Genomic DNA, 25,262 nt, shown 5'->3' with positions numbered 1-25,262 from the left:
CTGGGACCAACTCCAGACATGAACATCACACACACTGAAGTGGAGCCATTTCATTATGCTGACTAGATATGCTGAAGAATGCAATTTCCACTGGAGCCCCGTGGGGGATTGGCAGCAATTCTACAGTGGGTTGAATGCTCATTTGTTTTCTAAGGCAACTCAATGCTCCACTATAAGAGACACCCGAGAACTATAATGGCAAACAATTTATACTCTGTGACTTAGCATAAAAGCTCCAATATACTTAAGAGTGCATTATAAAAATTCTGTGGTTAAGTTTGTACGTTGCTCCAAAGTCTGCAGTTTGGTTCGATTCTTACAATTACTAATCCAGCTATGATGTACCAGTTAGTAACAATAAAAAAGCTTACAACAATGGATGAAAAGCATTACATTCACTTGAATTTTTCTTCAAAAGCACAGGATACTCTTAGGACTTTTCTTATTCCTTCTTCAAAATTCTGAAATCTGTCTTTTTATTTGAAAAATAAAGCTAAACCCTACTTGAGAATACTGTCTGATTTTTTACAATAAATCTGAAAAATTCAATCATGAAATTGGGACTGAACATTATAAAACAAATAATTAGGCCTGAACCAATAAATCACTAATATGACAGAAATTTATACCATCATGAACTGTTTTTACTAGGGGACAGCAATGTATTTAGGCTTGAAAGTGTGCACTACCTCATGAGAAATTCGCCGTTGTTCAATATAGGCCATAAACTGGGAACTGAGGCTGTCTGGTTCCAGGCCCTTGGGCGCTCTCATCTCATCCTCTTCCTCCTCGGCAGTACAGCTGTCAATGTAGTCGATCTGGTCTAGATCATGTTCCACTGTCCACACACACACACACACACACACACACACACACACACACCAAGAAAGAACAGTCAAATTCAATAGCCAATAAACACATTCAGTTGCATTCTTTCCTTTTCCCTAACATTTTTTTATTCGGAAAGTGTGAGAAATGAGAAGTGTAAATTAGGTAAGACTTTCTTTTTAGGTCCAAGGCCACTCACAAAAGTAGATTCCAGAAAAATCTTAGTCCTAATTCACTAAAGAATGCAGTAACTGATAGTAATTATGGGATTATAGACCTCTAATATTTCTTTTTTCTCTGGATAGCTCTTCACTGTTTTAAACAAGACAGTTTGAGTTTGTGAGACAGAGAGGAAGAACAATTTTTAAACATTGGGAGGTACATCTTCTTTTAGATTCCCCCCCACCCCGTTTTAGCTTGAGGGCTTAATCCTATCTCTTCGAGGAACTGGGAAGCAGAAAACCTAACACAGTCAAATCAAAATGAAAGAGAAAGGATAGGAGGAAAGTGGACTCAGAGATAAAGAAACAGCTGCTGATCACTGTTTCTCTTCTTGTAACTGTTGTCCACAATTAGAACAATGATTTTCTTATTTAGAAATTTATTTTCTAGGGGCGCCTGGGTGGCACAGCGGTTGAGCGCCTGCCTTCTGCTCAGGGCGTGATCCCGGCGTTCCGGGATCGAGTCCCACGTCAGGCTCCTCCGCTGTGAGCCTGCTTCTTCCTCTCCCACTCCCCCTGCTTGTGTTCCCTCTCTCGCTGGCTGTCTCTCTCTCTGTCAAATAAATAAATAAAATCTTTAAAAAAAAAAAAAAAAGAAATTTATTTTCTAGAGGTCAGCAGTGCGGATATTTTGTAGCAGTTTGGGGATGGAAGGGAATCATTCAAAATGCTTTGGGGTGAGAGGCATATGAGTAAGATACAGCCCCATCGTTATTTATTCTAAGTTTGGGAGTGGCCCATTATTTTAAGTTTATAAAGTAACTTTTTTTTTTTTTTTTTAAGATTTTAGTTTTAAGCAATCTCTACACTCAACCTGGGGCTCGAACCCACAACCCTGAGATCAGGAGTTGCATTCTACATCAACTGAGGCTGCCAGGTGCCCCCCAAAGAAACTACATTTAAAAGCTGGTTAAAATGGCATACTAGGGCAGAAAAAAACTTGCTACTAAGCTTTTGAAGGTTTCTCCAGAGACTAAACCCCAACCATTATTGTATGATGTTCTACAGACGACCTAAAAGTTGCAGTTGCTGGGAATAATGAACTCAGAGAAGTCTATTTCTCTGTTTTCAGATTCAATTATTTCTTTCCTTTTTAAAAAAGGCTTTTACTTATTTGAGAGAGAGAGAACAAGGAGAGAGGAAGAGGGAGAGGGAGAGAAAGAACCTCAAGCAGACTCCACGCTTGGAGCAGAGCCTGATGAGAGGCTCAATCTCACAACCCTGAGATCATGACCTGAGCTGAAATCGAGCTGGACACCTAACAGATTGAGGTACCTAGGCCCCTGAGATTCACTTACTTCTAAATAATTGCATAATGGTCATTAATATGAAAATGAATTTTGGGTTACTAGAGTTATAATAACAGGTAAAAAGATGGAAAGGTTGTTAAGTCTATACCCACATTAGAAACCAGGCACATAAATGCATTCTTTTCAATGAGATACAATTTGTGTGACTAAATAAATGGTTCATTTTATGACTACTTCTCAAGAGAGCAACATCACCTTTTCATACTATCTAGATCAATATAGTCCAAGAGAAATAGAATGCAAGCGATAAAAGTGAACCATATTAAGTAATTGAAAATCATCTAGTAGCCACATTAAAAAAAAGTCAAAAGGTAACATTAATTTTAATAGTATATTTTACTTTGCTTAATATATCTAACATAGTGTCATTATAGAATATAATTAATATAAACTATTACTGAAATTTTACATTCTTTTTTTTCCACCACATAAAGGCTTCAAAACCCAATGCATATTTTATAGTTATAGTACATCTTAACTTAGAAAGGCCTCATTTCAGGGGCACCTGGCTGGCTCAGGAGGAAGCGCATGCGACTCTTGATCTCAGGGTTGTGAGTTTGAGCCCCATGTCAGGTGTAAAGATTACTTACAGAAAACTTAAAAAAAAAAAGTTAGAAAGGCCTCATTTGAAATGCTCAATAACCACACGTGGCTAGTGGCTACCATAATGGATAGCACAGATCAAGACAAAAATATTTCAAGTCTGAAATGAACTAAAGGGAAAGATATCTCATATGAAATCAAGATTAAAAAGAAAACCACTAAAATGTGAATGAAATGGTAAGTAACAGGAGTATAAAAGAATATAAAATCCTTAGGGAAAAAAGAGAGCAAGCCACTTAATTGAAATCATCATTCCAGGAAGAAAGCTCTTAAGAAGACATCCAGATGGTCAAGAGACACATGGAAAGATGCTCATCATCATGGAAATGCATATCAAAACTACAGTAAGATATCACCTCACACCTGTCGGAATGGTTAAAATCAACAACATAAGAAACAACAGGTGTTGGCGAGGATGTGGAGAAAAAGGAACACTCATGCACGATTGGTGGGAATGCAAACTGGTATGGTCACTGTGGAAAACAGTATGGTGATTCATCAAAAAGTTAAAAATAGAACTACCTTACGATCCCACAATCGCACTACTAGGTATTTACCCAAAGATTACAAAAATACTAAGTCAAAGGGACACATGCACCCCTATGTTTGTAGCAGCATTATTTACAATTGCCAAGATATGGAAGCAGCCAAGTGTCCATCAACAGATGAATGGATAAAGAAGATGTGGTGTATGTATTAATAAATATATAATGGAATATTATTCAGCCATTAAAAGAATAAAATCTTGCCATTTGCAACGACATGGAAGGAGCTACAGAGCATAATGCTAAGCGAAGTCAGGGAAGGACAAACACCATATGATTTCACTCAGATGTGGAATTTAAGAAACAAAACAAGCCAAGGGAAAAAGAGAAAGAAAAATAAAGAAAAAGACGCTTTCTTAAAAAAGACTTTATTTTTATTTATTTGAGAGAGACAGAGGGAGCGTACAGAGGAAGAGGGAGAGGGAGAAACAGACTCCCGCTGAGCAGAGAGCCCAATGTGGGGCTCAATCCCAGGACCCCGAGATCATGGCCCAAGCTGAAGGCAGACACGTAACCAACTGAGCCACTCAGGTGCCCCAAGAAAAAGACTCTTAACTATAGAGAACAAATTGATGGTTACCAGAGGGAAGGTTGGATAGGGGGATGGGTTAAATAGGTGCTGGGGATTAAAGGTATGCGCCTTGTGATGAGGATAGGGTGATGTATGGAAGTGTTGAATTACTAATATTATACATCTGAAATTAAATACTGTATGTTAACTAACTGGAATTAAAATAAAAATTTTTTTAAAAAATGAAAGCTCTTGTCAGACAGACTTCTAGAAAATCAAAGTAATATTTCCCTTACAGTTGGCCCTCAATATTTAAACATTAGGATTTGGGGGGGCACCTGGGTGGCTTAGTCAGTTAAGTATCCAACTCTTGATCTCAGCTCAGGTCTTGATCTCAAGGTCATGAGCTCAAGCCCTATGTTGGGCTCCACACCCAACATTAAATAGATAGATAGATAGATAGATAGATAGATAGATAGATAGATAGATAGATAGGATTTGGGAATTCGAACTAAAGCAAGATTGAATAGAATGTTACAATCAGGAGTCTGCCTCAGAAGCCCAAAGCAGCAGAAATAACCCTGCCTGTTAATGAAGCATAAAAAAATTATAAACTAAAACAATTTTTAAATTTATACATTTTTAAATACCAAAATAAAGAAAACTTAGATTTAGATGCCCTTGAAGAATACAATCCAAGATGAATGAAAAGGTGAATGTCAAGAAATGCATATAATTCCTGGAAGTGGTCAAGTAATGACTACAGGGAGAATCTTAAAAAAGGAGAATAATACCTCAAAAGAAAATCATGATGAAATCAAGATTAACAAAGATCCATTCCAGGTAAACAGTCTTTAATGAAGTTTCCTTCCAAAATAAAAGTAAGAGAGAAACACGGTATTTTAACTGCAAGCCCGAGAACTTAAAGAAATTAAAATTTAATCCCAATGGAAAACAACTTTTTTCCAATTATATGAGAAGAAGAAGTCTTTAAAAGAAGAGCTGGAGGAGTATCTGGGTGGCTCAGTCTGTTAAGCATCTGCTTTCAGCTTAGGTCATGCTCTTGGGGGTCTGGATCAAGCCCCACATTGGGCTCCCTTCTCAGTGGGGAGTCTGCTTCTCTCTCTCCCTCAGCTCCTCCCCCTCTCTCAGAGGAAAGAAAAGAAAGGAAAAGAAAAGAAAAGGAAAGAAAAAAGATAAGAGTTGGAGAAGTTACAGATACACAAACAAAAGGAGCGAATGTGAAAACGACCACTTAAAAACACCAGAGTGACTGTAAAGACTCTGGCTGTGGTGGGAGTCCCGCTCACCTCCACCATTTGTTACTACTAAACTGCTGCGAGTCTCCTGGTACTGGCTTTCTCTTCGCAGTCTTTGTTCCTTAGTGATTTCTGCTACTCGAAGAGGCAGATCTGAGAATTCATCTGTAGGCTAAAAAAAAATAGCAGTAACATTTAAAAACATCATTTCAAACTTTAGACAACATAATATTGAAAGCACAGATATAATATAAACTCACTAAAATTTATATTTAAGAAGAAATAGCAAAAAAGTTCTGGACATGAATAGTAATGAGAGTTTCTCAACAATGTGCATGTACTTAATGTCACTGAAATGTACACTTAAGAATGGTTAAAATGGTACATTTTATGTTATGTATATTTATTTTACTACAATTAAAAAAAAAGATGGAAGGTTATACATCACTCTATAAATAAACATGAATTTAAAATATCTACATATATGTATCTGCATGGATACAGATATGATTATGTACACACCCCCTTGTACATACACAAGCAATTCCAAATTACAAATGGGCTGTGGTCTAAAGTTAATTTGTTTTGGAATGAATGAAGTAATGCTACAAGTGGGAGATTATCAGTCTTACTAGTAAAAGCTTATTCCATCATTTAACCCAATTGAGAGCTAAAATATTCTACCTCCTAACTTAAAAAAAGACAGAAAGCAAAATAATAATTAAACACAAGAGAAAAAAGACAAAATTAGTTAAGAAAAATTATTTATCTTGAGCATGTTAGTAGTCTTCCTAAGGTTCCTATCTCATTACCCATCAGCCTATAGTCCTATTTTCTCACCTTGTAGCACCCTTCTGCAACCTCTGCTCAAGGTCACCCAGCCCTGCAAACTTTAGGCTTCAGTTGTAATTGGCTCAATTCCCATTTGGCTTTCTAGGATATTAAACTATTTATACAAGACAATAAGGTAACAAACATGTAAAACATATGGTAAAAAGATGGCAAAAAAACAGAATATCATTTCTGGATGGCAGTACTCTGTGGGATTTTTACCTCTTCCTTGGCTTTTCTATATTTTATGTAACAAGAAATTGAATCTAATTAAGATACTTTCCATTTTCATCATTTTATTGTCTCTTAATCAGACATTACAACATGCAGAATAAAGAAACACTTACCTCATTCCCTGACCATCTCTTATCACCACTGTCCACACTATTGAAACCTGAATCAAGGGCTCCATAAGGGCGACCTGAGTACAGTTCTTCATGGCTACCAAAGAGAGACTCTAGTTGTTACTAGGTAGTTTGAGGTTTTAAAAATTAACATTTAAAATAAATTAAATGCAATTTTACTAATAAATATTATCATGGCATTTAGTGATTTAACTTATTTAGAATTAAATGGATATCCTTTTGACTTTTTAATATGAAAAATTCCAAACTAAAATAAACAGTATAATGTATACTAGTATACTAATGGAACAGCACTCATCCAGTTTCAAAAATGTCAACACTGCCATTCTTGTTTCATCTATGCTTCTAACCCATTTACCATGCCGCCCCCCAACACAGGGCTTGAACTCACCGCCCAGAGATAGAGACCTGAGCTGAAATCAAGAGTCGGACACTTAACGGACTGACCACTCAGGCACCTCCCTCAATTTTTTTCTTTTTTTAAGAGAGAGAGAGGGAGTGGGGAGGGGGAGAGGGAGACAGAGAATCTTAAGCAGGCTCCGCACCCAGCATGGAACCCAACAAAGGGCTCAATCTCATGACCCTGAGATCATGACCTGAGCTGAAATCAAGAGACGCTTAACTGACTGAACCACCCAGGCACCTCCAATAGTACTTTTTAAAGGTAAAATTCATATACACTGAAATGCATACACCTTACCTATATACTTGACAAATGAACACATCATTTGTAATAGATACCTCTCTCATGATGTAGGACATTTCTACTTTGCCTGAGAATTCCCACACATCTCATTCCCAGGCAATTCCCCTCACCATGCTACAGTGTGTGTGTGTGTGTGTGTGTGTGTGTGTGTGTGTGTGTGTGTGTTTTGACAGAGAGAGAGACAGCCAGCGAGAGAGGGAACACAAGCAGGGGGAGTGGGAGGGGAAGAAGCAGGCTCCCAGCGGAGGAGCCTGATGTGGGGCTCGATCCCAGAACGCTGGGATCACGCCCTGAGCCAAAGGCAGAGGCTTAACGACTGAGCCACCCAGGCGCCCCTACAGTGTGCTCTTAAGAGATAACCACTATTCTGATTTTCTCACCTTAAGTTAGTATGAAAGGCAGAATAACAGTCCCCAAAGATGTCTAAGATCTAATCCTGGAAACTATAAATATGTTTCTTTACATGACAAAGGGGAATTAAGGTTGAAAGTAAAAATAAGGTTGCTAGTCAGCTGATCTTAAAATAGGGAAATTATTGTAAATTATCTGAATGGACACATGTAGTAAAAAGGGTCCTTAAAAGTGGAAGAGGGAGGCAGAAGAGGTCAGTGGGATGCAATGCTGGCTTGCAGATGACTTTTGGTTAAGAGTCCAGGAATGTGGACAGCTTCTCTCTAGAAGTTGAAAAAGGCAAGGAAATGTATCCTACTCAGAGCCTACAGAAAAGAACAAAGCTCTGCCAGCATCTTGATTTTAGCCAATGAGACCAAGACTTAGACTTCTGACCTTCAAAACCATAAGATAATAAATTTGTGTTTAAAAATCTAAGTTTGTGGTAAGTTATGGCAGCAATAAAAAAGCAATACAATTAATTTTGCTTATTCTGGAACTCAAAAAATGGAATCATATGTAATTTTTTTATCTGGCTTTTTTTGCTGAGCACCATGTCAGGGAAACTCTTCATGGTTTTAATACTTCAAGTAGAATGGATACATTATTTGTTAAGTGTAGGCTTAACTTAAAAAAAAAACCCAACAACCTGCCAACCTGTTTTTGAAAGTAGCTCTGCCATTTTGCACTCACACCAGAATGTATCTGAGCTCCAGTTGCCAACACTTGCATTGTCAGTCTTTCATTTCAGCTCTTCTGGTGAGTGAAAAGTGGTATCTCACTGTCGTTTTAATAAGTATTTTTCTGATGACTAATGATACTGAGTATCATTTTGTGTGGGTATTGACCATTTATCTTCTTTTTGCGAAAGGTCCATTCTTTTGCCCATTTCTAAATACATCAGTAATCTCAAAAATAGTTTGCTAAGAAGCCAGACACAAAACACTACATAAAGCCTGATTTCATTTATACGAAACTCTAGAAAAGGCAAAAGTATACTGACTGAGAGCAGATCAGTAGCTGCCTGGGGCTCAGTGAAGGGGAAAGGACGTATCCAGTGTAAAGGGGCACACGAGTGATGGAAACGCTATCTGTCTTGATTGCGTTGGTAGTTTCATGACTACTACCATCATTTACCAAAATTCACCAAACTGCATACTTAAAACAGATAAATGTTATGATTTGTAAATTACATTTCAATAAAGCTGTTAAAAAATCTGCCAAATTCTTTTGTCAAAGTCGACGTCCCATTTTACAATTCTGTAAGCAGTGTGTGAGAGCACTGGGTGCTTCACAACCCCACTAAACATTTGGTGTTGTCACTTTTAATTTTAGTCATTCTAGTAGGTGCGTAATAATATCTTGTGCCTTAATCTACATTTCCACGATGATTAACAATGTTGAGCACTCTGGGGTCCTTTTGGTCATTTGTATATCTTTCTTTGTCAAATATCTAATCAAGTCTTTTGTCCAATTTTTAACTGGTTTGTCTTTTTAACATTAAGTTGCAGATACCCCTTATAGTTTGGATATAAGTCCTCTGTCACATAAGTCCTTTGTCATTCATATATATATATATATATCTCAAATATTTTCTCCCAGTCTGTGGTTTGCATATTCATTTTCTTAGTATTTTCTTTTCATGAGGAGATGCTTTTCATTTTGCTGAAACCTAATTGATCATGTCTTTTTTTTTTATGGTTATTGCTTTCTGCGTCCTTAGAAATCATTGTCTATCCCATGTCACAAAGATATTCTTCTACACTTCCTTCAAAAAGTTTTATAGCTGTATTTTTTGTTTGTTCTTAAAGAAACTTTTTAAAAGTTAGCTTAATTAGAAATCTAAAACATGACAAGGCTTATTTTTAAAAAATGGTCTATTAGCATTTTATTTAATAAGCATGGGGTTGAAAAGCAACTTTCAATGGTACAGATTTAAAATAGTGTTCTTCTAGTGCTGAATTTTGTATTCCATATATTCTCACATAGTTCATGCACATAACTTTAATTTCTGTAAAATGAGGTTAACCATTTCTACGCATATGTCTTTACATAAAGTGAAAGCTTTATGTCAATTAAAGACAAAACAAAACAGGCACCTGGGTGGCTCAGTCAGTTAAGCATCTGCCTTCAGCTCAGGTCACAATCCCAGGGTCCTGGAATTGAGCCCTGCTTCGGGCTCCCTGCTTAGTGGGGAGCCTGCTTCTCCCTCAGCCATTCCCCCCACTTGTGCTCTATGGTTCTATTTCTCTGTCAAATGAATAAATAAAATCTTAACAAAACAAAACAAACAAACAAAAAACCTTATGTGAACAAAACACAGTCTTTGGAACTTACCGTTTATTTTTTTTTAAAGATTTTATTTATTTATTCGACAGAGATAGAGACAGCCAGCGAGAGAGGGAACACAAGCAGGGGGAGTGGGAGAGGAAGAAGCAGGCTCATAGCGGAGGAGCCTGATGTGGGGCTCGATCCCAGAACGCCGGGATCACGCCCTGAGCCGAAGGCAGACGCTCAACCGCTGTGCCACCCAGGAGCCCCTTACTGTTTATTTTTTGATAAAGATTTTACTTTGTAGTAATTATTATACAGATCTATTTGTCCAATGTATTAAATATGTTCTGATTATGAAGATCTAAACATACAGGTACATTCTAGCTATCGTCCTCATTTTCCCACCATCCCCCATCAAAATAGTTAGCAAAAAAGGGGCGCCTGGGTAGCACAGTTGTTAGGCGTCTGCCTTCGGCTCAGGGTGTGATCCCAGCGTTATGGGATCGAGTCCCACATCGGGCTCCTCCGCTGGGAACCTGCTTCTTCCTCTCCCACTCCGCCTGCTTGTGTTCCCTCTCTCGCTGACTGTCTATCTCTGTCAAATAAATAAATAAATAATCTTAAAAAAAAATAGTTAGCAAAAAAAAAATTCTCTCAGCAGAATTCTAAAATTACTTTTCTAGCAGTGCCTGGCTGGCTTAATTGGAAAAGCATATGACCCTTGATCTCGGGGTCGTGAGTTTGAGCCCCATGTTGGATGCAGATATTACTTAAAAAATAAATAAATAGGGGCGCCTGGGTGGCACAGCGGTTGGGCGTCTGCCTTTGGCTCAGGGCGTGATCCCGGCGATCTGGGATCGAGCCCCACATCAGGCTCTTCTGCTATGAGCCTGCTTCTTCCTCTCCCACTCCCCCTGCTTGTGTTCCCTCTCTCGCTGGCTGTCTCTCTCTCTGTCAAATAAATAAATAAAATCTTTAAAAAAAAAAAATAAAATAAATAAATAAATAAATAAATAAATAAACTAAAAAAACTAAAAAAATTTACTTTTCTAAGAGAAAAGTAGTTAATTTCTCCCAACTTTTTACTTTGGAAAAATTCATATCTACACAAGAGTCAGGAGAGTAATACGATGAATATCCATTTGCTCTTCATCTATATCCCCGAACTGTCAGTATTTAAGTAAAATGTCTTATTTATATCGTCTATGTGATAGGTCTGCTTTTATGCTTGTTTTAGAGTCCAGATCTTACACATAAGGCACCATATATGTTTTATGACAGCAAAGTCAGGCTGAGGTGCCCGATTTTAAAAGCTTTCTAATGAAATTATACATTAAGCCACACTTAAAAAATCCTGCAGCTGCCAAAAGAAGTACGTATATTTCAAGATTTACTGAAAAATATTTTAAAATATTATGTATTTTTTTCAAGTAAAGATTTTCTGATTTCTAGAGGATATTGTTCTATATGTTTATTCTATCAAGTGGCCAATTGAGATAAGCCTAAATTTACTGTGATATTTTTCAACATAAACAGAATTAAGATTCTCTGCATTAAGCTATCATTTTATTTATCTCCTTTATTTGTTACCTTTAGCTTCTCCACATACTCACTCTTGCTCAGAGTTGAAACTGATAAGATTAAAGTGAGGCATACAGGTTTGCCAACTCCTGGGCTTCCTCAAGATTTTCTTGGTTTTAGAACTTATAGGCCTGTGTTCCAGGAAAACCCTTAGCTACAAGCAAACCAGGACAGATGGTCACCCAACGAAGAAATATGGCCTTCAGGAGGCCTGGCAGAGTTCTGCCAGCCAGGCTCCAGCTATGCCCTGTCAGAAAGTCCAATCTCCTTAATAAACTACCTAGCATAACATGGACTCAGACGTGTAAGTGCCTTCTCTGAAGCAGGAACTTGAACTATGAGTCAGCAGAGTACAGTGAGGAGCATAAAACATGGCTATTTTTATAGTTTAACAGATCTGGACTGACAACATGACACCATCATTTACTAGCTGTGTGACTTCAATTAACTTGCTTAACTTCTCTCAACTTGTTTCCTTGTAAGTTAAAGAAAAAAAAGATTAACAACATCTACCTCACAGATTTGCTGTAAAGACTGAGAAAACATAGGCTAAGGATTTGCACAAATCCTATTACAAAGTACGAAATAAAAGTTATTATTATTGTTTCTATGAAGAATGTACCCTTAAGAGAGCATTTGCTGTTACAACAAGTCACTACATCTGCTTCATTTGGGTTTAGTTCACCAACCATTTATTGAATGTCACACAGTGTTCCGATACTAAGAATACAAATATGAATAAAGGATGATCATTGCTTTCACAAGCTCAGGCTTGTTGGAGAGAATTCTGTTACTCGGGTTGCAGAAGCAGGACATTTCTTACCAGTGGCTTAGTCTTTCCTCAGTTTTGGTTCACTGCCACATTACTATACATAAATATATTTAGTCTGTAATATAAAGCTGGTCAGCAAAAAAGCATAGGTCACTATAGATCACTACTGAAAAATGTATGTGCCATTGTATAAAACTTAAAAGTTACCGCAACAGTGCAACTTGCTAAAGGAGTTGGAAACATTTACATCTAGAAATAAATAAAACATTTGTGACCTTTATAAAATGACTTAAGGAAGATTGGTTGTAGTTTATATATTATACAAAAGTAGTTAGAAAGTTATATGTAAGGATTCAAAGAAAAGTACTACAGTGTCTAATTTGTACTGAATCCCTGAAGAGCGCCAGGATTAATAAAAATTCTCTTTAGCAAGACAGGACTCTTAGGACTAAACTGGTCCTAGATCACAGTAGATAGCTAGTAACTAGAATGCCTAATATTTACATAGGACTTTATGGTCAACCAAGCACTTTCAGAAACAGGTCATTCAACCCTCAAACTATTGTTAGGGTATAACTGGGGTAAATAAAGATCATGTTGAAGAAACTGAAGTCCAGAGAGGTTAAGTCAACTGCCCAGTAGTACAAACATTCTCACTCTACAGTGGCATTTTGAATAAAGGTACTGCCAACTACAATGCAGTTTCACTAATCCATACCTCAGTAAAAAAGACATGAAGGTACAATACCCCATTCACCACTGCATGAGGATTGAAGGAAATATTTTATTTATATTACATATAAAAATATTATCTAGGACATTCTAAAACAATTACAAATAAAGTAACAAAACTCCAGAAGAAATGGAAAATATAGAATACAAATAAATCTAGTGAACATGGTGAGGGATTATTATAGGGACTGGAAGACATCAGATCTATAATTACTAATCCCTTTGAAGGGACACAACATGTTTATGCTATTTAGACTTTCCATTTAGGATACATTTCTCCATGGATTCAAGCCTTCTTTTTTCCTTGGCAAAACCACACATGTCTCCTGCCAGGTTTTTTTTTGAGAAGTTTTATATTTTTAAAGTATTATGATGAGGATTTCTATATTAAAAAAAAATTAGGCCAAGACCAATTAGTCCTCCAGACTAAGGACAGAATGACAGAGAGAAACAGGTTCTGCAATTTGCATCACAAGCCTCAATCAAAGCTCACTCTTCCTATAGGGGCTGATGCTTCCTCCTCAATCTTCAGACATACCCTCACATACATGTCCCCAGTAGTCATCTTTAACTGCCGGACACTCAAATCTCAGAGGCAGCAGTAGCAGTTTATGTTCCTACTCTGCTCTTTCAGGAGACGAAAACTTTTTCTTAACAAAGATTATTAACTCCAAGGGGGAAAATTAATTAGTGTAGATGTAAAATAAAAGCTAGATTATTATTTTTATTTTTGTTAAAGATTTTATTTATTTATTTGACAGAGAGAGAGAGAGAGTGAGTACAAGCAGGGGCAATGGCAGGCAGTGGGAGAAGCAGACTCCCCGCTGAGCAGGGAGCCTGATGCGGGGCTCAATTCCAGGACCCTGAGATCATGACCTGAGCCAAAGGCAGACGCTTAACCAACTAAGCCACCTAGGGCCCCTATGTTTATTTGTTGTACATCTTTCAAGAGTACAGGACTAGAACACATTTAATGAAAATTCTGAATAGGAAAAACAGAACTTTTTTCAACAAATAAGACAAGAGTTCTATATTATAAGCAATTGAAGAAAGAAAAGGATATAATGAATGGAGAAAATTTAAAAATTCTTGGCAATAATGGTCTGCGTCCTTTCATATTCTCCCTACTGTCAAAGTCCTTTCTCCGAGAGGCCTAGATCTAGCAGAGTATGCCAGACCTAATCCCTACCATCTGTCAAAACCTTCTATGTCTTATGCCTTAAACTTAACATTACATACCTGCTTTCAGTCTTCTCAGAGTTAAAAGTGTTAGGACTGAGATGTTCTTGTAGGAATCTTTTATAGGTATGTATGACATTGGTTAATTTCTCCTTGAGTATTTGTACAAATGTACTAAAACTTGTATGCTTAAGCCACCAGATTAGAGCATAATGTCTATGAAACTCTTCAATCTAACAGCCAGACCAAAAAAATCCCAGAATGTCATAACAAAGTTGCTCTGATAACTTTAAGCAGAGGAAAATCTGGAGGAAATAACATTTGTGTGACCAAAAAAACCCCCAGAATGTCTTTACAAAGTTGTTCTGATAACTTTAAGCAGAGGAAAGTTAGGAGGGAAATAACATTTGTGTGACCAAATTGACTGTTCATTCCTTTAATAAATACTTGCTGAGTATCTACTGTGTGTGCCACTCAGCTGAACCAGGGATACAGTGATGGAGAAGGAAGCCACAGTCTGTGGCAAAGGGCAGAAGTCAAGTCACTTTGGAGTAATACTTAATTTACTTAAGAAATCAGTTTCTGGGGGCACGTGGGTGGCTCAGTCAGTTAAGCATCTGCCTTTGGCTCACAGAGTCCTGGGGTAGAGCCCTGCATTGGGCTTCCTGCTCAGGGGGGAGTCTGCTTCTCTCTCTGCCCCTCCCCCAGCTCGTGCTCACTCTCTCTCTCTAATAAATAAAATCTTAAAAAAAAAAATCAGGTTCTGTATTTTTAGATAGCTTGAGATTACTCCTTTACACCATAAACGCTTACTTAATTCTAATAATTTCTGATGAAAAAAATTTACTGTATTTAAAATTAAACTGTACTTAAAATTTAAACTTAATGCATATTTCCCTTTACTAGAAATGATGTATCTAATATACCTTAGCATTTTCTTGATGAGCATCAATTATGGTACTGTGCTCTAACATGGCAATAGCTTAAAATATTACTGAATTATGGAGAGTTCTTTGCATACATGCCTAATGGCATCAAGGTGCTATGTTTTTAGTGTTACTGCTTTTAAATATCTTGTTAAAATTATGAAATATGTCATATAGATAAAAAATGAATATAACAGACATAGCTTTTAAAACATGAGACATTGGGGCGCCTGGGTGGCACAGTCATTAAGGGTCTGCCTTTGGCTCAGGGCGTGATCCCAGCGTTCTGGGATCGAATCCCATGTCAGGCTCCTCTGCTGGGAGCCTGCTTCTTCCTCTCCCACTCCCTCTGCTTGTGTTCCCTGTATCACTGGCTATCTCTCTCTCTGTCAAATAAATAAATAAAATCTTAAAAAAAAAATTTAAAACATGAGACATTAATATCTTTAAAGCCCCCTTATACCTCTTTCACAATGACTCTTCCTTCCTCTCAGAGTTAAGCACCAACTTGAATTTTTTAATATGTGTCTGCTTTTTATAATTTTATTTTTTCTTAATTACCTTTTGTGTACTTTTAATATGTCTGCTTTCAGAAACTCTACCAAAATAGAAATTTGTCAATCTGTTTTAGACTAGGATACTGAGAAGCTAGCTCATTAGGACTGTGCTTTTATGTCAAATGTGACAGGTCCTAAAAGAAGGCCAGAGGGGTTCTCTTTTGAATAAGGCCTACATGCATTAGGGCACCTTCACGAGACATCTATTTTGCCTGTTAAAAGGCCTTTTGAATTTTATTACGGCTGCTTAAGAACATTCCAGATGGTTGGGAATGCCAAGGAGATAGCCCTGTAATCCAGGTGTTATGCAGCTGAAGGATTCATAAACTAAAAGATCCTGAAGTGACATTAATGGTCATCAAATCCAACCTCTTCACTCCCTAAAGAAAAATGAACCCCCAAAAGTTTGAATGACTTGCTTTAAGTCACAGAATTAACGGCAGGCAGAGCCAAGGTTAGCATTCAAGTCACTCAGACCAGTGGTTTTCAAGTAGGGACCCCCAGGGGGTATTTGGCAACGTCTGGAGCCGTGTTTGTTTGTCTCGCTGGGAAGGTACTACTGATAAACATCTTCTGACGTACAGGACAGCTTCCCACAACAAAGAGTTATCTTGCCCAAAATATCAATAGTGCTGAGGTGAAGAATCCCTAACGCAGAACTACACTTTGTCAGATCGACTGTTTACTTAATACAAACATTCTGAGAAAAACAGTGTCCAAATAGGTTATTTCTCTTTAAACATTGAGGCAGATTTAAGGGTCCAGTTTGATTCCCTATGAGACGAAATACGTTAAATAAAAAAATAAAATACACTCACCAGGAGCCAAAACCCAAGGGTCTCCTATCATAATCTGGCAGATCTGGAGCAATCTTACAAGCCTGTATGTTCAGGTACTTAAATATGTGGATTTTGCCTTTTATACATATCTAAAGAAAGTAACATATAAATGCAACCAAATTATTACTCATCTGAAATATATGTGTTCCTTGTTAATAATCACAATCAGCTTTTTACTTATTATATATTAGAAACAAGGCATTTCTATCAACTACATACAGCGATATTAAGAATCAAATACTCCTTATAACATGTTATTTTATGTGTTTAAGTGGTAATAAATACAGATTTTTGTTTTCTAGTCAAGAATAAATTTCAGTAACATATAAAATAAATAATTTATGACTATGAACACTGACAGAATACCTAATAAATTTATCACACTGATTAGCTGGGCACAGTCAGGGATTTAAAGCATTGTTCCCCATGGATTACATCAGCAACTTTTGCTTTTAGAAATCCAACAATCATGTACATTATGTTCTGAATCCTACTTTCTATATGAGAGAAAGGCAGGAAATGATTAAATATTAAAGTTATATTCCATTGACAGAAGGCAAAATATAAATTCTTTAGGGTTATGAGATCCTTCTATAGTTATGAAGTTAACTCATAAAGTTTTATAGTTGCCACCCAGAGGCTTGAACAAGACTATCATCAACTGCAGAGTTCAGATGCTACAGTGAAAAATACAGGCTGGCACATGTTGTGATGAGTACTGGGTGTTATATGCAACTAATGAATCGTTGAACACTACATCAAAAAATAATGATGTACTATATGTTGGCTAACTGAACAAAATAAAAAAATTAAATTAAAAAAAGAAAAATAAAGGCTGGTAAAATTTTTCAGATTATGGGATGGCTAGAATCTATATGTAAAGTTACCTTATAATTACTTTATTATTAAATAGTTTCATATCAGTCACTGATAAACAAATGACCAAACTGACTAAAAGATGAACTTAAGATTTTAGAAAATAAATAGGTACAAAAACGATGGTCAGAAGAAACACACTGATAATTTTTAATTCTGAGAGCCAAGTATTTTTGTCTCTCGTGTTTATGTTGCTTACATTCAAGTTTTATTAGAAAGAAATTAACTCAAATTGTATTAGAAAAAATTCAAGAAGAGCCTCTCAACTTGAAAAGTAAGCCAATTTAGTGAAAGGAAAAACACTTCTGGAAATATTACCTGTCCTTCATCCCACTTATTCAGGGCTTCTAAAGAATGCATACGTGTGTGCATTTATTTTAAAAGAACTTCATTTTCAACAAAAAGATAAATGCATAGAACTTCAGTTTTTAAATTCACCCTTTGTCAAAAGTTCCCAACGCCCTTCAGATCCCTAGAGTTTACCTGCGCAGGAGGAGACTGCAGGGGATTGTTGTCTAGGGTGATCATCTGCAGGTGCCTGAGGTTCCGGTAACAAACAGGGATTGCTGTAATCTTATTGCAGGAGAAGTCTAACCGTATCAGAGGCAACTCCGCCAGCTCTGCAGGGTGACAAAACGGAAACGAACAATTCATATATTTCAAACTAGACAATTTTCACAGGAGCTTCTAGCTAAATACAGTGAATTTAACATATGTATCTCCTTTCTTAATGATGAACTGATATTGTAAAATGAACTCTAGTTGCTTACAGATGGGAATACTAGTGAGAAGCAAGCTGTCTGACCCCTCACAGAACTACAGAAACCAGAGGCCTGATACCACAGAAACGTAGGCATAACCCAAGGGATTAGATGATAGTCTGTACAAAGAACAAGTTAAATGCCTAAGTCCCCAACCTCAACTCATGCTGCCCTACGCTTCTCCAATCCCCACAGGGGTCAACAAGTTATTTTCTAGTGAAACCGAATCAAAAGATTTTGAATTCAGGAATCTTAGGCACAGTGGAAAGTCAGGATGAGTTGCCAGTTGCAAATGGAGGATTTAAGAGGAAGTCTACACAGTGACGGGACCTCAGTCACTTTCTTACCCAACCCACCCCCTCCCCAGCTCTTGAATGCCAGTAGTCAGTCCCCTCTTACCCATGGGGGATATGTTCCAAAACCCCCAGGGGATGCAGAAACTGCAGACAGTACCAAACCCAATATATACTGTGATTTTTCCTATACATACATACCTGTATACATATACATGATAAAGTTTAATTTATAAATTAGGCATGGTAAGAAATTAACAACAATAACTAATAAAATAGAACGGTTATAATAGATAGTGTAATAAAGATTACATGAATGTGGTCTCTCTCTCTCTGCTAGAAAAGGTGGGAGGAATTAGCCATTTGTACATAAAAAACCAAGCAATAAAAAAAGACAAAAACAACAACAAAAATAAGATGTATAAATAAGAAAATCAGAGTGTATCAACTGAATTGGCAGGGAACAAAATTTATATAGTTGTAATAACATAAACAGTAACACTTTGATCAAAAGTTGTGATAAAACTACACTGGGAAGACAGCAGGAGGGAAGTAGAGGTATGATCGTGATAGTGTTTAAGAAAGTTAAATCGTCATCTACTAGGCCGCCAGGGTGGCTCAGTCAGTTAAGCATCTGCCTTTGGCTCAGGTCATGATCCCAGGATCCTGGGATTGAGCCCTCATCGAGCTCTCTATTCAGTGGGTAGCCTGCTTCTCCCTCTCCCTCTGCCTTCCACCCTGCCTACTTGCGTACACTGTCTCTCTCTCTCTCTCTCTAATAAACAAATAAAATCTTAAAAAATAAAAATAAATAAAATAGTCATCTACCATAACAGGAAGCTGACATAAGTGTCAAGACTGATAAAACCAGCAAAGCTTATTAAAGCCCGTCATTTAGAAATATGCCAGCAAATGCCAGTGGAAAGAGTCAAAGGCGGAGAAAGTAGATGCTTCTACATATTAAAACTGGGGAGGAGGAGGGCTGCCTGGGTGGCTTAGTTGGTTAAGGGTCTGACTCTTGATTTCAGCTCAGGTCATGATCTCAGGGTCATGAGATCAAGTCCCACACTGCTTCCTCACTCATCAGGGAGTCTGCCTGAGATTATCTCAAACTCTCTTCCCCTTTTCCCCTCTCCCATGAGCATGTGTGCGCACACACACTCTAATAAATACATAAATCTTAAAAAAAAAAAAAAACCAACTGGGGAGGGAAATGGTTGAGGCAGGGGAATGCTATTATTGATTTTGAGCTTGTTATACTCGACTTTCTGAGCAATGTATTACTTTATAACCAATAAAATTTAAAATCAAAATGGCAATAAGAGACATACTATCTTATCTACCAAATTGGAATATGTTAGAGACCACCAATTAATGAACATGAACTTATGTAGCCATCTCAGTTTATCTGAATATGCTGAGATTACAAGATAAGCTGGTAGAAAACCATTTAAAACTGTTTGTGTCACTCACCATTTTCTTGGTAACACACATTTAAAATCTGATACAGAAATAAATCAGATGATAAAACTATTAGACTGTAATTGTCATCTAAAACCCCAAATTTTCATTTTCACTAAAATCCCAATGTGTTCATTAACTGATTTTATATTAAGACCACATTATTACATTAATAAGCCTTTAAAGATCAATCACAGTAGGTGGGTCCTGAGTAGAAGGGTAATCTTGGATAAAAATTTTGGGTTATAAGGCCTGTGCCATGATTTTGGGTCAGTTCTGCTGGGGGCCTTCATTCACCTTCCTGAGGGGGTAGAAAGCAGACCCAGGAGGAAATGAGGAAGGGCTCTAAAAATAAAAAGCGACTGAGGGGCGCCTGGGTAGCACAGTCGTTAAGCGTCTGCCTTCGGCTCAAGGCGTGGTCCCGGCGTTCTGGGATCGAGCCCCACATCAGGCTCCTCCACTAGGAGCCTGCTTCTTCCTCTTCCACTCCCCCTGCTTGTGTTCTCTCTCTCACTGGCTGTCTCTGTCAAATAAATAAATCAAATCTTTTAAAAAAAATAAAATAAAAATAAAAAGCGACTGAGAGGAAAGGTATGCAGGATTTTGGCTAGTCTGACTGCACTAAGTGTATAAAAGTGGACTAAAAGGTCACTTATTGAGACATTTTGACATCCAAAATGTCAAAGTCACACCTGTGTATGTTAGAACTAAAAAGCATACTAGATCATACTGGTGTTAACATTAGGATTCCACAGTGAAGCAAAAGCTTCATTAGTTAATTCAATATTTACTCCGTAAGTCATGTTTTGTAGAAGAACCTGAGCATCATGGTCATGAAAATACCTTCTAAAGGACAGAGATTAAGGGAAAGTGGATGGGAGTACAGATGACACAGGAGTTGCTAGGAGCTAATAACTACTATGCTCTCATTTATATATGAAATTTTCCATGATAAAATTAAAGAAATACATAATCTGATCTAAGTTCTCCCCATTTTCATTTCATTTTACAGCTTCTTTCATGAATTCATATTTTGAAGGATTGATAAATTATACTTAATTAATTTATTTAATCATTTTTATCATTTAGATACATATACCAGAGCCTGTAGTGAGCCTAAGATAACCAGCCTCCCAGTGCAGTCTCCCATTCCATTCATTCTTCATTCTACACATCATCTCCAACCATTAATTAGCCTCTATCTGAATATTTCCAGGGAAAGATAAAGTAAGTTCAGGGCAAGTCCATTTTAAGTCAAATGCAAATCGCAGGAATGTTTTTCATTACACTAAACTATTTCCTCATCAAAAACATGATCTATTTCTCCCAAGTAGTTGCACTTACTGAAACTTCCAGGGACCCTACCTTGAGTAATTTTAACTAATTCTGACAAGATCTAAAAATACAATCACTGGTTAATAGTTATTGGAGTTTTTTACTGAAGACTCTAACTTTAAAATCCACAAGGAAACAGATAACATACAGTAGCTGAACCACTGTATCTCAAACATTGCCTGTAACTCTTAACACATTTTTGTCTTATACCTATCAGTCTGAGAGATCTTCAAGATAAAAAAAACAAGCAATAATAAAACAATTACTTCACAATTTCTTACCTTCAGGCAAACGTACTAAGTGGTTTCTTCTTACATTAAGGTCTCTCAAGGCCTCCAAATTACCAATTTGGGAAGGTATTGTTTGAATTTCATTGCAGCTCACATCCTATCTCAAAAAAGATACAAAGTATTGTTCTAATATTATAAACTTGTCTGCTTTAAACTATGTGTAAAATGAGGTTAGATAAGATAATACCTATGGTCTATCTTAACTGTAAAAAAAAATTATTATTCTGTGTCCAAGAATAATACCACAGTTTATATTAGCATTTAATTCTAAAAACTTATAGGCTTCTGACTGATTTATAGGCTTCTGATCCATTTTATATGGATCTACAATAATTTTATGAGCAGAACAAAAATTAAATGATGAGATGTGGACAGAAGGCCGAGGATCAAATCAAATGAAAATTCTAGTGAGAAGGTAAATTAGAAAAAAGTATAAAAACAGATCCATTTAGGACAATATTTTATTTTATAAGTGTTGTAATGAAACTAGAAGAAAAAACAAAACAATGATAAAAATTATAGTGATAAAATCAATTGAAAGGAAATCCTATTTTCAAAATACCAGGTCACCTGCTCAAGAATATAAAATAAAAATGCATTGAAGATGACTCAAAAACTTCTTTATCAAACCGAAAGTGAGGGAAAAAGTAATAAAGTACACATAACTCATAAGCCATGGAAAAAACAGATACTGCTCTATCGGCATCTGATCAAGCTGGTACCAATACATGTATTATGTAGGCTTTCTGGTATCTTGGTCAACAGCTTGATTCCGCTACTTCTGAGAAGAGGCTGACTACAGATTCCAAGATTGACAAATTCAGTATTCCATAATTCTGCGACGAGCCAGAAAAAAGTATAAATCCATGCATAACAGCAGGAAGCTGTCTAGGTTAATAAAAGCTCCAAGATGCGTAAAAAGACAATATTAATAGACTTAGAAAAGATCACTTACCAAAAACTTCAATAATCTCCAATAAACTTCAATCATCTCCAAACATTATTTTTAAATTTTCCCATAACATTCTTAGAGAAAATAATATTACTTCTACTTTTCCTACCAATTAATGACTAAAGTAGAATCAGTAGCTATACTTCTTAGTCCAATGCTCTGGGCATCAAAGTTAAAAGGAAAGGAAGTTGAAAGGATAGGGAAAATTGAGCCTGAGCCAGAAGGTAACAGTAATTTATAGTATTTCTCTCGGAAAATGTATATCTTGAAAGACAGAAGTTTACTCTCACTTAAAAACAAAGGGAAGGGGCGCCTGGGTGGCTCAATTGGTTAAGCGTCTGCCTTCAGCTCGGGTCCTGATCTCAGGGTCCTGGGATCGAGCCCTGCATGGGGCTCCCTGCTCGGTGGGAAGTCTGCTTGTCCCTCTGCTTCTACCCTTCCCCCTGTTCGTGCTCTCTCTCTCTCTCAAATAGATGGATAAAATCTTAAGAAAAAAAAAAAAAAACAGAGAAATAGAGGCACCTGGCTGGCTCAGTTGGAGGAGCATGTGACTCTTGATCTTGGGGTCTTTAGTTCAAGCCTCACACTGGGTGTACAGACTACTTAAATAAATAAACTAAAAAAAAAAAAAAGGAAATAAAGGAAAAAAGCAATAAGGATGTTGTGAGAACATGTTCCATCAAGTGGGAATCAGGAGCTTTGGGATTATTAATTCTTACTCTGACACAAACTATTTGTATGACTGAAGGTATCAATTCACCTCTTTTGTAGAAAGCTAAAAGCTCCTTCTGTAAGACACAGCTATCTTTTAGGTACTTATGATTCAATAAGCAGAAACAGAAAGTTTATTTGAAAATCAGAATCTGAATCCCAAGTAAAATTTACTATTAGTTCATGTTAATAAACCAAGTTCTGAAGAAATGCCAACAAACATATATTTTGGACTTTATTCCCTAGATCTAATTGTCTCTAAATAAACAGTGGTTTAGTATCTAGACTCCAGATTTAATATATTTGTATATTTTTACATGTGACCTTTTATATTCATAATCCACCTGAAAAAAAGAGAGAGCTAATGTGTGGTTCAGTTAAATTATACGTGCATTTTTTTATGATGTCTATCTTTGTTAATAAGCCTACATAAACTATCCTCCCAAATCTCAAGGATATAATTATATTTGACCATTTCAGAAATATAAAACGTGGGCTCTGAAGTTAAGGTAGATTGGTTTCAAATTCTATTTTGGTTATGGAACCTTGTGCAAATTTCTTAACCTATCTAAGTGCTACTTTCCTTAGCTGTAATATGATGATAATTATAATACCTAATTCATAATGTTACTGTGGTGATTAAATGGGAAAAGCCCCATTCCCACACCCAGAACATTAGTACTAAAGAGTAACAAGGAGTAGTATATGAAAGTTAAGCTTCTCAGAAAACATAAGGCAGTAAAGCTTACTTTAGAGAGGGAGATGGGTGCTAGAGATTGCATGTAAGAGAAAAAAAATAAGCCTGATCTTTGACGTGCCCATTCCCTGATAGGGACTAACCAAAAATCAGAACACTGATGCTATCAAGATTTAACTTGAAAAATTCAAATGCATTATTAACTTATATCTCAAAAGTTTAATAACATAGAAATCACTGAATATTGGTTAAATTTAATTCCAATGACTCTCCCAGTCCATGTGGGCCTATTAGACTTGTACTTTCAGTTCTTTAACTCTGTGCTGAAGCACTTCAGTACTGATCAACCAGCAAAACTTCACTATTCATACTTGAAAAAAACTCAAAAACACACCTTAATAATGGGTCTTTACCACATAACAGAGTATGGTACGGCTATGGATATACATACATGTGGGACAGTAAAAAAGTAAAACATTAACTTACAAGTTCTGTTAAATGTCTGAGATGTCCAATTTCTTCTGGAAGTGACACCAATTTGTTATTACTAGCAATTAAGACTTTCAATGGTAAATTACACAAGTGCACTGGTAATGTTGACAGTTGGTTCCGACTAAATGGGTAAGTAGAAAAAGAGAAGAGTCAGAACCCACCACTCAAGAAAAAAATTTCCATCTTTCTTATTCTATACTCAGTAAAGTGACAAACGTAAGTCTTGGAAGGAACAAACAGGATATCAGATTTGGATTCTAGCCTTCATTTCCTCACGTATCACCATGCTTTTGAGCATAGCATTATCTGCTTTTTACAAAGATTCCTCATCTGAAAATTGAGGATTTTAATACCTCCTCTACCTATCCTACAGGGCCCTGTACCATAAAACTCTTTTGTAAATAATGCTGTGCTATATAAACACAACATATTATTTTATTAATGTTATGTACGATAAAGGGATTTAAAACTATGGTAGATGACTATCATCCTCTCCCCTTGTCTTCCAAAGAGGAGTTATAAACATAAATGTAGTTGTAATCTACTTCCCTCATCATTACAGACATTATAATCAAACGTACATAAATGATCCAAATATAGTTCTATGGAAAACAAGTGACAGGTTGTGATTTCAAATATATCACATCAGCTGAAACATAGATATGGAATCTTTTACTTACACAAAAACATGGAAAATCAGAACCAAAAGTACACATCTATCATTAGGATAAAAATAAGTTAAGGGGCGCCTGGGTGGCACAGCGGTTAAGCGTCTGCCTTCAGCTCAGGGCGTGATCCTGGTATTCTGGGATCGAGCCCCACATCAGGCTCCTCTGCTATGAGCCTGCTTCTTCCTCTCCCACTCCCCCTGCTTGTGTTCCCTCTCTCGCTGGTTGTCTCTCACTGTCAAATAAATAAATAAAATCTTAAAAAAAAAAAAAAAAGTTAAAATTTTACTTATATAG

The 25,262-nt window shown here is 36.7% G+C and overlaps 1 protein-coding gene across 7 annotated transcripts in view; it reads right to left on the bottom strand.

Moving 5' to 3' along the window:
• The window catches only part of LRCH3 (leucine rich repeats and calponin homology domain containing 3), a 125,801-nt gene that overhangs the window by 45,314 nt on the left and 55,225 nt on the right, over nt 1-25,262 (bottom strand). For all 7 annotated transcript variants that reach the window (XM_045812673.2, XM_045812667.2, XM_087861555.1 and 4 more), the window contains exons 3-9: nt 24,292-24,418; nt 21,437-21,542; nt 17,789-17,925; nt 16,409-16,518; nt 6,456-6,549; nt 5,329-5,449; nt 690-838 (exon numbers count right to left, since the gene is read on the bottom strand). In XM_045812673.2, the coding sequence (XP_045668629.1) occupies nt 690-838; nt 5,329-5,449; nt 6,456-6,549; nt 16,409-16,518; nt 17,789-17,925; nt 21,437-21,542; nt 24,292-24,418 (844 nt within the window). The remainder of the gene's footprint in view (nt 1-689; nt 839-5,328; nt 5,450-6,455; nt 6,550-16,408; nt 16,519-17,788; nt 17,926-21,436; nt 21,543-24,291; nt 24,419-25,262) is intronic.

This window comes from Ursus americanus, chromosome 4, assembly GCF_024610735.1.
Source record: "Ursus americanus isolate L20-20 chromosome 4, mUrsAme1.1.p, whole genome shotgun sequence".
Taxonomy (NCBI): domain Eukaryota; kingdom Metazoa; phylum Chordata; class Mammalia; order Carnivora; family Ursidae; genus Ursus; species Ursus americanus.
Note: the sequence above shows the minus strand (reverse complement) of the source record. Positions and strands in the feature narration are given on the sequence as shown.